We start from the raw sequence: 16,643 nt of genomic DNA, 5'->3' as shown, positions 1-16,643 counted from the left end.
AAGCTATGTGAAGCTTGTGTGAGGAACAAAATCCTAGTATTTTTTATTGATCTTAATCACAAATTGGAAAAGAAATACATACATTTAAATTTGTTAAGTATAATAAGTACCTTGTATGACAACCCCATTCACTCACTATGCATGCATCTAGTGAGCCAATGATGTGCTGACTTATTACCTGCCCCAAGTTTTGAATTATTGTTTTGGATTGTTATTTTTATTTAAGAGTATTTGGGGAAAATCATACTTGTTTTAATTTTCAAACAGTTATGGTGGTAATTTTCTATTTTGCTACTTAAAACTTCCATTTATATCATGTAATGGGTAGATAGCATGGCATAGTTTTGTTAGTTATATATGTGAGTAGTTAGCAGAGGAGAAACTCCCCTGTTCCCACACCAAGGGAAAAAACTAAAGACTATATAGTTTATGAAGAATATTAACATTTTCTATCACAAAATATTGATAAAATTGGAATTGTATTAATTCACATTATAAAGCTTGACATTTTAGTAAAAGTATTCACATAATAAAATAAGGCTTTTAGCTTCATATCAAGACCTATTTGAAAATTGAGTATTAAAAACATTTTTCTAATTTATGGTTTGATTTAGTACCTCATCTGTTCCTATTTCTTAGTATAATGAATAATTATTAGAGTATAGTTATAAAACATGACAGAATTCTATACAGATACTTGCAGAGATATTCCAGTGCAATACCTAATTCGCATGTAACCCAAATATGTTCGTTGCCTTAATCTATACTTTGTGAAATGCAAACATTTTTTTTATTTTTTATTAAATTTATTGGGGTGACGTTGGTTAATGAAATTATATAGGTTTCAAGTGCACAATTCAATAATACATCTTTTGTATATTGCATGTGTATTCACCTCCCAAACTCAAATCTCCCTCCATCACCATATATTTGACTCCTTTTACCCTTATCTCCCCGCCTCTCCTTTCCCTCTGGTAGCACGAACATTTTAATTTTTGCTAAATTCTTAACTTTAAGAAAGGGGTTGAATTTAAGAAATTTCATTCTTATCTACTAATGCATTTAGAAAATACTTTGTCTACTTTGTAAGGTTATTAGAACCCAATTAATCAACCAACTTCTAAGTACATTAAATATTCTACTATAAAATCTTTCTCCCAAGTAGGATACAGGTATCAAGAATTTGTTGCCATTTTTATTTCCTAAGCTTTCATGTAGTATTTCAATGTTGTATATCCCTATATTTTGTATATCCCTATAAAAAAAGTTCACCTTCCTTCTACCCACTAATACAATATAGTGTTATATGTTTTTAAGGAAGTGGGCGGGCTTATTTGGGGATGTTATGCTTTGAAAGAACAGATTTGCCAAGCCACTGATATGTACTTAGAACCATAATAGCACAATGTGCAATTTAGTGGATTTGGCTATTTAAAAAGTATCCCACTTCCGTACTAAATTAAGTTAACAATCACCTTTGATTTAGTTGTCTCTAAGAGATATACATAACATGTAAGGGAGCATTTCTATTAGTCACAAGTTTCAATGTGAGAAAAGCAGATATACACTGTATATACCATGCACTAGCTAAACTTTAAATCAGTAGTCTTTTGCCTCTTTTTTTTGTTTGTTTGTTTGTTTTGGTAATAAACTATTCTTGTACCTGAATCACACATCTAGTACAGGGAAAATCTTCTAAAAGAATAACATATAAAATCTCTACCCCAACAGATTAATTCAGTATCTAGGAAGCACCCTATTGGGAAAAAGAAAAGTGAATTATGTCCTACATTATCTGCAATCGAAGTTTAAATAAGCAGTGTGTTGCTATATTGAATACAAGAATGTGATAGAAAGGATTCAGGCCTCATAAATGGCTGGAGAAACTGTCATCTGCAGAACAAATTCATTCCATTAGATTTGCTGGTAGTTGCATGGTTCAAATTTTGATTGGCCTTTAGTTATGGAAAAGATAATAAAGTACTAATGCAGACACACACGCACACACAAAAACTGAGTTGGAGATTCATTCATGGCTAGAAAAGAAAAAGAAAAGTTAGTTTACAGCTGGCTCATAATTTAAGACATCGTTATTGGATGTACACAGTTTTGAAAATGATTTAAATTGATAGATATAAAACCAAAGGAAATGTACTGACTTTTGCAGTACTCTTTTATATATGTATATTGAATGAAATAATGGTTTGTCTGAGTTTAGTCAAGGTAGATGTTTTCAAATGACTTTAAACAGGAGGGAGGGAGTACTCAGATTTCCTCCTTGGTGTCATATTTAGAGGTTAAATATGTCCAAACATCTCTAATTGTTAATAAATATAGATCTTTCATCTATTAACTTACTTAAATATATTATGAACTTGTTATCAGTATCTAGTCCTTTAAGATATCAAGTTTGATCTTTATTGGTGTACATTTATAAGGAAGAGAGGGGTAATACTACTATTCTGTAGATCCTTTATTTGGCAGGTCCTCACATTGATGCTACCTCTGAGGATCATGTGATTAGTGGCAGCAACTGCTTCTCAGTTTTAAATTTCAGCATCAATTAATCTCTGAGTGACTAATTATAAATCCCATGCTGACTTTCAGCTGCTCATGTGGTCCTTGGGCCATCAAGTATCCTTTATCAGTTAATATTTAGTAATAAGTAATTCTCAGCTAATTCATGACCTAAGAAATACAATATATGTCAAAGCTCAAAATGTTTTTATTTTGTGTTTACTAAATGTTGACTGGTTTCACTGATGATAGAGAACCATATCTATAAGATCGATGGCTTGATTGTAGATAGGGAAGGGCTTCAGAGCTAAGAAAAACCTTTCTGAATTCTTTTGTTTACTTAAATATGAGTTTGTTCAACCAAAAGCATTTTTAAAGTGAGTTATTTAATAGACATTTAATTTTATTAACTGTACATCTACAGTAATTTGTTAACTATACATCTGCAGTATTAACTATAAATCTGTAATTTAAAATTTCTTCAAAAGGTTCTGCAGAATGATTGATATTTGTGTATCTTGCTCATCATGGTATGTTTAAGCATTTTAAGACTTTTTGAAGTATAAGAAACATGTAGAAAAAATGCACATATAAGTGTGCAACTAAATGATTTTTCTAAAACTGAGCACATGCACCATCAACCAAATCAAGAAACACCATATTATTAGTACCCCAGTAGTCTTCCTTATGTTCCTTTCCAGTAAGCACCACTCTCAAGGATAACCACTTCCTCACTTTAATAACCATAGATTTGTTTTACCTGCTTTTATTACCTAATCATTTTTTAACAAAACAAAGGCTGTAATTTTCATGGTGGTAAAGTCAGACTGTGTTGTTTTAGAGTGGGAATTCTCAACCTCTTTTCTGTCCATTGCACCTGAGGGATATCATACATTACCATCACTATCAATGGCTTACTGTTACGATCCCTTAGCAGTAATATGGGGTATATAGTTAAGGAGAAAAAGAACCTCAAGGCCATTCTGTTGTATTAGCCAGGATTCTCAAACTCAGCACTATTAACATTTTTGGCTAGATAATTCTTTGTTGTTGGGGACTGTCCTGCACATCGTAGGATTATTTAAAAGCATCCCTGGCCTTTCCCCACCAGATGCCAATAGTACCAGACTCCTAGTTGTGAAAACCAAGATTGTCTTTAAATATTGCTAAATATCTCCTAGGGGGAAAAATTGCCCCTAGTAGAGAACCACTGTGCTAGGGAAAATATATCCTCTATTTTATGTTCACTACTTTAAGGGTTAATATCTCAGTAAGTACAAGTTTTAGGAAAGTAGCTTTCAGTCCTTTATAAGAAGAGGGTTTTAGTAATCAACCCCCTCTAGCAATGTATTGGAATGCCTAGAAAGATACTAAGTTTGTATCATCTGGTCATCTTAGAAAAGGTCATAGAAAGTAGATATTAGAGTACATGACCTTTAAAGTACTCTTCATTAGCCTAACTCAAAGCAAAGGATTTAAAGCTAGAGAATCATACAGTCTAGTGAGAAAGAAAGACATATCTCTCTTTCAAATTCCTAAAAATTTATAATCTAAAATAATAAGTAACACATACAAGATTTAAAGACAAATTCTATTAAAACATACCGTTTCTCTGTCCTCCATTCCCCTTCATAATTGACTATGACATTTTTTTACCTGCTTTAGAAAAGTTTTTTTTTTTTTAATTTGAATAGAATGGTTGAATAACTCTTGAGATATGCAAGGAAATAAAATTAGTATATTAATTGTCTTCCTCTTTGGGGTAAAATTTACCTAATTTATTACAGTTCAGATAGCCCACGTAGGAATCATTTCAAAGTTTCTAAATTCCTACTATTTATTATTAAGAGAAATATGGAAAAGTCTTAAGAGAAAAAAAAAACTCTACAATTTTAGTTCATTTTGATATTTTACCACAATTTTGAAGGCTGTTATATATATTCTATATGTTTATAGAATTTGTTTATATATATGTTTATATATATTTAGTCGTAGTAGGATTAGAAATGTCCACGTGAACTTACACAAGTCCATTTGTCTTCTGTTTTCTCAATCATAATAGTCTGTGTGTCACTACCTGGTGGTATATATTCATAATCATCATACAGGAGACCTAGGATTGGATATTGTGTCCTGTATCTATACAGAAAAAAAACAAAATTAGTTTACAAACTACACAAGAAAATAACTTTCATTCCTTTTTAGCCACTTCTAGTTTGATTCCCCTTATTAAATTTATTTGGCTCTGCATGGCTTACAACTTTTTCTAAAAAGAAAATCTCCTCTTAATAGACAAAGATTTACTATTATTTTCAAAAGAGTAAGAAGGAGATACTTCTGTTTCTGGAAATGATGGACCAAGGCATCACAAGATGATCACAAAGAAAGGAAGCAAATGACATGAGCCCTCTAAGTGCTTATCTCACTGCCTTGCAATTTACTTGGTCACAGGATAGGGAAAGGAAAGCCAAACAGAGTCTAGCACTCTCACCAAATTCAGGTGACAGAATTTCAACTAAAGGTATGCCAAGGCAGCCAGAATTTGTGGAGCAGAATACCAGATAGGAGAGAGCTACATAGATAAAAAGAGGCCAGGAGACCTCTAGAGGGTTCCCCACAAGTCTTTGGGTGAGTGCTGATCAGTGTAGGCATGTGAAAAAGTTACTGAAGTTGGGGAAAGAACCACTGAAAAAGAACAGTTTAGAAATCCCTGGAGCTCACTTAATGATGGGAATAGTTTGTGATCCACTAACCAGAGTGGAAAGAACCCCTAGTACAGTGGACATAAGACAGAGACTATAGAAAAGTATTGGTCTTAGTAGTAGGATGACATTAGTCCTAGACTGCAGTTTGTTTTAACAGAGTTTGAAAGCAAAACTTGAAAGTATTAAACTGTTTCCAAGTAACAACTTCATCTCAGAACAAAACCCCAAAATACTTAGAGTAATAAAAAAATCCAGAACTCATATATGTAAAATTACAATATATGGCATTCAATAAAAAGTGAGTAAGCATGCAATGAAGCAGGAATATATGAGTAATAATGCAGAGAAACATATATCAATAGAAACAGATCAAGAAGTGACAGAAAAGATAAACAAGTAAGCAAGGGTATATCTATTAGAAATATAAATAATATAAAATGTGTACTCAAAAAGTTAGAAGAAATCATGAATGGGATGAAGAGAACAATGGAGGATACAAAAATCTACATTGAACTTCTATAGATAAAAATTATGGTGGATGAGATTAACAACATATAGTCACTGCAGAAGAAAATACTACTCAATTTGAAGACATCAAGAGAAATTATCCAAAATAAAATGAGAGAAAAAAAGACTGAAAAACTAGAGTATGAGTTAGTTATGGAAAATATACATATATATAACTGAAGTCCTACAGGATTTGCAGAAGACAAAAATAATTGAAGAAATAATGATCACATTGTTTCCAAAGTTGATGAAAACTATAAACACACAGATCCAAGAAGCTCAGTGAAACTCAAGGAAAAGAATAATGAAGAAAAACAGAGAGGCACATCATTATCAAATTATTGAAAGCCAGTGATAAAGAATCTTACAAATAGCCGGAGAAAAAGAACATTACTCAAAGAGGGAAAAAAATCATAAGATCAATAGAAAACTTATCAGACACAGTGAATATCAGAAGACAGTGTATGACAACTTTAAAATACTAAAGGAAAAAAAACAACTTACTATTCTATACGCAGCAAAAATAACTTTGAATAATGAAGGCAAAATAACATAGTTTTCACACATTAAAAGCCAAGAGAAGTCTTCATCAGCAAAGCAGCATGACAAAAAATGTTAAAGAAAGTTCTTCAGGCAGTGGGAAAATGATATCAGATGGAAATTTGGAGCTAAGCGAAGAATGAATTACACCAGAAAAGATAAATATGTGGACAAACTTAAAACTGTTTTTCTTATTGTTAATATTTCTTTAAAAATAATTAACCATTGAAAGGAAAAATTATACTGTATCTGGAGGTTTATAATATATGTAAAAGTAAATATATATGGCAAAAATAGTAAAAAGATCATGAAGGGGAAATGGAAGTATACTATCATAATGTTTGTATGCTACATGTGATGAGGTACAGTAATATTATTTGGAGGTAGACTTTGATAAGATAAAGAATACTTTAAGTCTTTGCAATCATAAAAAAATTATACCTAATAGGCCAATAAAATAGATAAAACGCAATAATGAAAAAATGATTAATCCAAAAGTAAAAAAGAAAAGAGGAAAAGTGGAACAAAGACAATATGGGACAAATAGAAAACAAATTGCAAGATGATAAACTTAAATTAAAAAATAAACACATTAAATATAAATGGTCTAAACACTCCAATTAAAAGGCAAATATTGTTATATTGAGTAAAAACACAAGACTCAACTATGTATATTATTTATTAAAAACTTTTAAATATAAACAAATAGAATAAACTAAAAGAATAGAAACATAATTATCATGTAATCTGTAATCAAAAGAAAGCCAGAGTATTACAATAATATCAGATGACGTAACCTTCAGAACAGGAATTATTAGTAGATATAAAGGGTCATTTAATAATGATAAATGTGTCAACTCATCCACAAGATGTAACAGTCCTTAATTTTTATTCATCAATAGAACATAACAATTCTAAATGTTTATGAACCTCCTAGCATAAATTCATAATACATGAACCAGAAACTAATAGAAATGAGAGAGAAACAAATTCACAATAAGAGTTGGAGATTTTGGCATGCCTTCCAAAATAATTGATATTAAAAGTAAACAAAATCAGTAAAGACATAGAAGCTATGAACAACACTATTAACTAAATTGAGTTAAATGACATTTATAAAATGATCCACCCATCAACAACAATTTACACGTTGTTTTCAATGGCACATGGAACATATATCAAGAAAGTCTGTATTCTGAGGTACAAAACAAGTCTCAATGAATTTAAAATGATTATAATGAATGCAAAGTATGTTCTCTGACCAAAATGGAAATAAATTAGGAATCAATAACAGAAAGATATCTAGAAAATTCTCAAAGATTTGAAAACTGAAGAATACAATTCTGAATAACCAATGGATCAAAAAGAGAAATTAGAAAATATTTTGAAGTGAATGCAAATGAAAATGCAAATTAATCAAAATTAGAGGATACAGCTAAAGGCAGTGCTTAAGTAGAAACTTATAGTATTAAATGCTTATATTAGAAATGATCTAAAATCTACATTTCTACATTAGAAACTAGAAAAGAGAAAATTAAGTGGAATATAAACATAAGAAAGAAAATAAAGAGAAGAAATCAATGAATTAGAAAACAGAAAAACAGAGGAAAAAAAATAAAACAAAACCCGATTCTTCAAGAATATTACTAAAGCTGATTATCAAAGAAAGAGATATGCAATTTACCAATACCGAGAAAGAGAAGTTATCACCTCACACCTGTTAGAATGGCTATTATCAAGGTGAAAAAATAAAAATTATTTGCAAGGATGTGCTCTATCAATGAGATAGTAAGTTGGTACAGCCACTATGGAAAACAGTCTGGAGTTGCCTCAAAAAATTAAAAATAGAACTACTTTGAAACCAATATAACCAATATAATATTGTATACCAACTATACATAAATAAAAATATTTCAGTCTACGGCCATCCCACCCCAATCCTATCTGATCTTGGAAGCTAAGCAAGGTCAGGCCTGGTTAGTACTTGGATGGGAGACCACCTAGGAAGGCCAGGTGCTGTAGGTGTAAAAAATAAAAAAATAAAGGATTGTAAGCTGACAAGGTCCTTGCAAAGGTTGTGAGGTCAACCAAAGGTTGCCTCGCCTAAAAAATAAAAATAAAAAAATAAAAAAATAAATTTTAAATAGAACTACTATATTATCCAGCAATTAATGTTTCATATACACATACACACATGCACGAACACACACACATTGGATTAGACAGCTATAAAAATGAAGGAAGTCCTACCATTTGTGACAACATGGACGGACCTTGAAAGCATCATGCAAAGTGAAATAAATCAGACAGAAAAAGACAAATCCCATATGATCTCATATATATATATATACATATATATATATATACCATATATATATATATATATATATATGGAATCAAAAAAAAATGAACTCATAGATACAGAGAACAGATTGGTGGTTACCAGAAGTGCAAGAGGAGGAGGGTGGAAGGTGAGTAAAATGGGTGAAGATGGTCAAAAGGTATAAACTTCTAGTTACAAAATAAATAAGTACTGGTGATATAATGCATAGCATGGTGACTATAGTTAAAAATACTGTACTGTGTATTTGAAAGTTGTTAAAAGAACAGATCTTAAAATTTCTTATCACGAGAAAAACTTTTGTAACTGTGTGGTGGTGGATGTTAACTAGACTTATCGTGATGAACATTTTGCAGTATATACACATAACAAATAGTGTTGTACACCTGAAACTAATATAATGTTTTATGTCAATCATATCTCAATAAATTTTTTAAAAGAGAGTTCCTTTGTCTTAAAAGCAAAAGTAAAAGCCTTTGTCTTGAAAGCATAATAAATATTATGACAATTTCATGCCAAAACACTCGACAACTTAGATAACATACGTAAATTCCTTTATAGACACAAATTACAAGACAGGAATATCTACTCTTGCCACTTCCCTTTGACATTACTAGAGGTTTTAGGACAATTAGATATGAAAACAAAATAAAATGCATGAAGATTGAAATGAATAATTCAAACTATATTTGCAACTGGTATGATCTTGTTTATAGAAATATTTAGAGAATCCAGTGAAACTATTAGAATTAATAAATGAGTTCAGCAAGGTTAAAAATATATCATCAATATACAAAAATCGATTTTAATAATATATACTTGCAATGAACAATGTGAAAATGAAATTAAGAAAATAAGTGTAAGATTGCAATGAAAACTAGAAAATAGTTTTAAGAAATTAAAGATCTAAATAAGAAAGGATCCCATGCTTATGAGTCAGAAGATTTAATATTGTTAACATGGCAATAATACCTGAAGTTTTCTATATATTCAATTAAATTCTTATAGGAATTGCGATGGATTTTTTTTACAAACATAGACAAGCTTATCTTAAAATTCAAGTGGAAAAGCAAAGGACCAAAAATAGCTAAAGCAATCTTGAAAAGAACAGTTTGAAGACTCACATTCCTGATTTCAAAACTTAAATAAAAAGGCATAAAGACAAGCTTGGCATAAAGACAAGCAACTAGATCAATGGAGTAAAACAGTCTACTTCAGAGTCTACAAATGTGCCCTTCCATTTATGATCGTTTTATTATCAATGATAATACCAGGTCAATTCAATGAGGGAAAGAACCGTATATTCCACAAATGGTGCTGGAACAACTAGATATTCCCATGCACAAGAATGAACTTGGAACCCTATTTCATACCATATAAAAAATTAACTCAAAGGCATCATAGATCTAAATGTAGTAGGTAAAACTGTAAAACTCTTAGAAGGAAATATAGGTGTAAATCTTCATGACCCTGGATTAGGCAAAATGTTTTTTTACATAGGATACCAAAAGTACAAGTAAGAAAAGAAAAATTAGATGAATTGAATTTCCTCAAAATTTTAAACTTGTGCTGCAAATAATACTATCAAGATAGTGAAAATATAACTCATGGAATGGAAAAATATATTTGCAAATCATATATCTCTGATAAGGGACTTGTATCTAGAATATATAAATATCTCTTGCAATTCAACAATAATAAAGCAAATAATCCAATTTTAAAATGGAGGAAAATTTAAATAGCCATTCTCCAAAGAAGAAGTATGAGTGGCCAACAGGCACATGAAAATATACAAAACATTAATTATTAGAGAGATACAAATTAAAACCACAGCGAGGTACTGTTTCCCACCTCTTAGGTTGGTTATAATCCAAGAGATGGACAATAAGTGTTGAGGAGGATGGGAGAGAAATTAGAACCCTCATACACTACTGGTGGGAATGTAAAATGGTGCAGCTACTTTGTAAAAACAGCTTAGCAGTTCCTCAAAAAGTTAAACACAGAATTACTATGAGACCCAGCATTTCCACTACTAGGTGTATGTATACTCAAAGAATGAGCATATATGTCCACACAAGCATGTCTATAGATATTCACAGTGGCATTATTCATAATAGCCAAAAATTAAAAATAGCCCAAATGTCCATAAATTGGTAAATAAAATGTTGTATATCCATAAAATAGAATGTTATTTAGTAGCAAAAAGCAATGAAGTACTGACACATGCTAAATCATGGATGAATCTTGAAACATTATGCAAGGTGAAAGAATCCAGTCACAAAGGACTATGTTTTGTATCATTCCATTTACACGAAATATCTAAAATAAGGCTTTTGCTGAAACTATTCGTAGTCACTTTCTATTTGTTTTTTGCTAAACTGCTAGGATGCATGCTGTGGCTATATTGCTACTGTGAAGGGAGATCCTGCCTGAGAATGACATCTGTACAGGAAAGAGCAGAGCCAAGAGACAGAGAAAGATTTCTGAAGACGTATTTCAAGCACATGAATCCATCTGGACACCAAGTAATTACAATTAAATGAATTATCTAACTCCCAGTTTAAGTTGGGTTTCTGGCATGTGCAACTAAAAGAGTCCTGACTAATATGGTTTGTTAAACAACCAATTATTTGCTTTTCACTTCCATTGTACTTAATATATTGTAAATAGAGGAAAGATGTGCTACAGAATTTTATTGACCATAATAGCTATATGTTTTTGTGAATATTCATTCTTTAGTAGAATTAATGGCCTGCAGAAAACACCAAATTCTGTCTAGGGGGATGAGGATAGATGATGATAGATAGATAGATAGATAGATAGATAGATAGATAGATAGATAGATAGACAGACAGACAGAGACACAGAGATATATAGATATAAATTATAATGCTATACCTTGGATTATAATGCTATAACTAAGAACCAAAGCCATATTCAAATTTCACTCAAAAATACATTACTTTTTAGTGGTAATTGTAGTCCTTCCACCACTGGAGGGTTGGTTATGAGATGAATATATCTCTTGTCTCAACTTCGAGAGTTCCTTACAAACAAATGACAGTATAATCATTCAAAAATAGTATAAACAGGTAAGAAGTATGTTCAATCTTTAAACAAGGTTACTAAGAATAATTACTTGTTTTCCTTCCTTTCTAGGCTTGAGGTAAAAATGTTCTGATCTCACTTGTTGAATCCCATATATTCTTGATTCATGGTGCCTAATAAGTTACATTATGTGCTTGTGCAGGAATCCACTAGCTGGTATAGAATTTCTATATGTGCGGAATAACATGAGATTGAATGGACTTGGTTCTCAAGATGATATGAAAGTTTTTGTCTTAAAAAGCTTGAAAAGTATAGCCACAGCAGAAAAGTAATGAAATTTTAATATGGAAGCCAGTATTGTTTCCAAACAGAAAGCTTATCACTGAGCATTACTGCAAGTACCATTTGTCCAATAACAGTAATACAACATAAGCTACCATTTTTGGTAGTTCCTTCCTTTGGTACCTGTTTTATAACAGATCTTGGGCTACATGCTACAGATACAGAGAGGACTATAACACAGTCCCTTGCTGAAGCAGCTAATCATCTAGTAAGGAGCTCACAGTATTATTGGGAGTTTCACTGCTAATGATATATAAAAGCAATATCTCAAAAACATTAATTGCACAAAAGCACTTATTTTTTTTTGTTTTAATTCTAGCTTTAATTTGAATTATTTCTCCTGAAATATGCATCTTCTACCTCTTCACACTCATATTCTACTTCATGAATAAAGTGAGTCTTGGAAATGTGCCCTCCTCTAACTCGTGAGAAATATTTATCCTACAGGACTGAGTCATATTGTTCTTCTCTGCCCTTACCCCTTCCTTTATTACCTCTGACTGACGCTTTATAAGGGAATCCTTCTCTTCCAGCAAGCTTGTCAGTTCATGAAGCTTGAATTGGAAGTCACTGCAGCTTCCTTCTCTTCTCGAAACATCTTTTTGGTACTGATTTAATTGAGTCTAAGGATTTAAAAAGAAATAAGAATTTTTGTAATTCTCATTTACAAAATAGGTAACTGAGTTCCAGAAAGGTTAAGTGGCATAAAGTCATACAGCTAATTATGAAATGAAGAGCAAAATGCCAATAGTTATAAACATTTATAGAGTTTTATGAGTATAAAATATAAATTAAAATGCCAATTGGAAATTTCTCATTTTTTTAAAGGTACCTTTACTATTTAGGGGTAGGCATTGTCTAAGTAACAATCCTAGGCCACAAGAATGAAAATAAAGACAAGAAAACAGGCTCCTTATATTCCTTTAAATACTAATTAAGGAAAACTAAATAATAATAATAACTAATATCATATTGTGATTTGCAATTCTCAAAATACTCTTCCTGCATGGCTTACCTCAGTCCTCACAGCAGCCCTGTGAAATAAGTATTATTATAATAATTATATACAAAAGAGGTAAATGAGATCCAGAGGTTAAATAACACAGTTATATATCTAATAAGAAACATAACTGCAAACCTAAGACAAGTCTTATGACTCCAAATCCTGTCCATTTTCTTCTTTATTACATTATGTGCACATAGATGGCTGTTAGGTTATTTAAAGTGTTATTGATAACGTTGAGATGGAAAAGAGAACAGTGGAGGAAATCAGCTAGAAAAATTAATAGGCTCTCCAACAAATTTTATTTTGTTTCATTTTGATTTTTGCTAAAGACTACACAATGATATTTGGAGAGAAAAATCTGTAGTCAGTTTTTCCATTAAAATATTTAAGTATATTTAGCTACATTTAGGAATCAGCAGATTAAGAGTTAGTCAATTTGACCTAGAATTACAAGATAAGGCAATGGATACTTATTTTCACAAATATCACTCTAATTTTGATGCCAATTACAGGTAATAATTCAATGCTGTTTTCATCCTTATGTTTGACAAAGTTCTTCCTCTGTATCATCCCTCAAAGTCAAGTGAAGATTTTTATGATCCAACTGTGGCTTTGAAGGATAATCTCAAATGTTGCTCTTACCTGCATAAGCATGCTTTAGACAAGATCATAAAGAGTTCCCTCTGCCACCAAATAAATAAAAATTAAAAACCAAAACCCTGAACTTATTGTCTTCTTTTGCTTTCCTAGAAAAGACTAAGATAAGTTAGAAAACATATTAGCAATATTCTATACACAGTGATATGTATTTAAACAAAAGATTCTATGGCATATTCCTAAAACTCTACCTTCACTTGATTTTCCTTTGTAGCTTTAAATTTGAAACCTTCATTAATTTATTAGAAAGTCTGTGCTGACCTGTGTATTTATGCAGTGTCGGATCAACATACCCTTAGCTTGCAGATCTCTCTGTCTTTTTCCATTCTTAAGCTTTTTACCATCTCCATGTAATGGTTGCCAATCTCATCCATTTTAGCCTGCAGCATTGGGCCTGTGCAAGTCTCAGAAACCTACCCAAGACAAAATAATTTTCTGTAATTTGATCGTTATGGAGGAAATACATATTATATTTAAAAACTTATTAGATGGAAATCATGTGATTAAATGAGACATTGAAATAATGAGAGCAATTTTTAGGAATTGAATTATAAAGCCCAAATGGCAGTGAGATAAGATCTAACTGCATGTGAGACCATCAGAAAGCAGTCCATGTATTTTCTCAGGATGAATAGGATATATTTTTTCCAATGCTAGGATTACAATGGTATAACTAAGGCAATAACATATATTTAAAACAAAATTTTAATACCTGCATTCTAAGATTCTTATTCTCTTGCTCTAAATTATGTTTACAGTATTCCAATTCTTTTAATCTATATTCCATGTCTGATAATGTGTGTCTAAGAGAGAGATTGTTTTCTTCCAATGCTTGGCATTTTGAGGTTGAGTCTTGAAGTCCTTGCTGTAAAGAAGACACAAGTAAATAAAACAAATGGATTCTACTTTGGGGTAGGAGAGAGTTCATTTTTAGTTAATTAATTCAGTTAAGTAAAGCAAATATTTTTCCATGCCCAGTTTTCTTATATATTTACCATTAAATGGTAAGTAAAATCAGCCATGTAAAATATTAAATTCATACCCTTAGTCTGACTTGCCTATCTTGAGTGAGAAAGAGTCAAGACTAGATGAATTTTCAATGTACCAATTTAGCAATCTGACTCTAGCTACTCTTTGACAATACTATTCTCTGCCTTCTAGTAGGAATGAAGATGACCATATGCCTGATTATTCATGTGACAATTGGAAGCTGAGCAAAATTTTGAGACTGTCATGGGAGTGAAGCTTGGGAAGGGATCAGCCTTAAACACTCATTAGAATTTCCTAGAAATCATCTCTGCTCAGACATCTGGAGAACACTTCTAGAGGTGATTATTTCATTTATTAATTGAGCAAACACATGTTAAAATCAATACAAAAACTTTTTTCATCGATATGTTAGTAGATTAAATCAATGAATGAACTTAGGTTTTCAATATTTATACAATTCTTGTCACCCAACAGCACAAATAATTATAGACTACATATACTTTATATCTGATATACATAAGGTTATCTGCTTTACTGAGAGGGTTTTCAATCATTGGAAATGTCCAAAGCCACTCAATTCTCATATGAACAAATTGTTCCGGCATATTTTAATTCTGTCTGGATTGTATCTCATAACTCCAATGTACCAGTAATTGTGCATAGGAAAAGCTATCAATCTAGTTTATCATCAGTGAAAATATCACCTTACCTGCTGCTGACGATTATTTGCTCTCACTGATGCCAAGAGTTCTTCATATTCTTTTATTTGAGTTTCTTTGAATGCCACGTCTTTCTCAAGTCTTAACTTGTCATTTTCCAGTGACTGAAAACATAATTATTTGTTATGACTCAGAATTACAGAAATGCGTCCACAGTCACATTGAGAGGTTTAAATAAGCATTTTCATTGTAGTTGTTTAATAAAACAGAATTCTTAAAAGTTAAGCAAAATACAAGTTAGGATAAAAAAGTTTCGAAACTTTAAAAACCTGCATTGAAAGAAATATCATTGATGGACTGACTAATTCAAAGTGCAATTAAGCAAAACCTTATGAATGATTTTAATGTTTTGCCCCAATCTACAAAGACTCTTTGTTAATCCCAGCAGGTGGTGGATTTTCAAAGCAGACTCTAAATGTGTTCATCAGAGCCCAGAAACAAAAAAACACACTCCAAAGTCCTCAAGGAGTTATTCATTGTATGGAAAGTATTCTGAATGTATCAAGTTGATGGCACCAAGAACACCAATTAAAATGAAAAATAGAAAAGGTTAACTTCTTGGAAAATGAAATTTCTAAGTATTCAAAGAAATTCAGTATGTGCTTTATTATTACTGAAAAGAGGGAAATTCCCATTCAATGAGTCAGACTGTTCTAATTTTATAAGCTACTCCCTGCCTGTAAGCATTAAATTACCTTAGTGATAAACTAATTAATAAGTGCATTCCCAACTTTCATTTTCACACGGGACAGCTCTTTTCTCCTCTCTCAGACACAATTAATTGTTTCAAGAAAATAGCTATGTCTGGGCGAGCATTAATATTATTGTTTTAAATTTTTGTTGTATTAAATTTTAACAAGGTAGACTGAATGCTTTGATTTCTATGTTAGGAAGGTAGAAACTAAAAAGGCTTTGGAAAGAAAAATCAAAATAAATGTTACTGTCAAGTCATTTTGAAGATGTCCAAGCTCCTCCCGTATGTTGCTGAACGTGGACAGCACCAGCCGGAGTGATTTATCAGACATACCCCTCATCTGGAGGAAGAAACAATTGATAGTTTATTTTTACTGGCATTTAAAAATAAGCAATATAAGTAATAGTGATCTTATTTTTCTGTTTGTACAAGTAAAACTTATTAATAGTTTTATTTTTGATATGGTAATATTGTTAATAAAATGCATAAATAGTTCAAACAATACTCCTGAAGAGATCATAGCTATATGATTAGAACAGGGTCTATTATTTTTTCTGTGATGAAGTATCATCTTTAT

The 16,643-nt window shown here is 31.3% G+C and overlaps 1 protein-coding gene across 1 annotated transcript in view; it reads right to left on the bottom strand.

The window, feature by feature from the left end:
• Positions 1–909: 909 nt before the first annotated feature.
• Positions 910–16,643, bottom strand: part of POF1B (POF1B actin binding protein) — an 83,762-nt gene continuing 68,028 nt past the window's right edge. Inside the window, exons 8-15 of the mRNA XM_039869908.1 lie at positions 16,314–16,406; positions 15,363–15,476; positions 14,376–14,528; positions 13,957–14,076; positions 12,495–12,623; positions 11,574–11,656; positions 4,542–4,656; positions 910–2,036 (exon numbers count right to left, since the gene is read on the bottom strand). Of these exons, the coding sequence (XP_039725842.1) occupies positions 2,031–2,036; positions 4,542–4,656; positions 11,574–11,656; positions 12,495–12,623; positions 13,957–14,076; positions 14,376–14,528; positions 15,363–15,476; positions 16,314–16,406 (813 nt within the window). The 3' untranslated portion in view covers positions 910–2,030. The remainder of the gene's footprint in view (positions 2,037–4,541; positions 4,657–11,573; positions 11,657–12,494; positions 12,624–13,956; positions 14,077–14,375; positions 14,529–15,362; positions 15,477–16,313; positions 16,407–16,643) is intronic.

The sequence above is a fragment of the Pteropus medius genome, unplaced genomic scaffold (assembly GCF_902729225.1).
Source record: "Pteropus medius unplaced genomic scaffold, Ma_sr-lr_union100, whole genome shotgun sequence".
In the NCBI taxonomy this organism is placed as follows: Eukaryota; Metazoa; Chordata; class Mammalia; order Chiroptera; family Pteropodidae; genus Pteropus; species Pteropus medius.
Note: the sequence above shows the minus strand (reverse complement) of the source record. Positions and strands in the feature narration are given on the sequence as shown.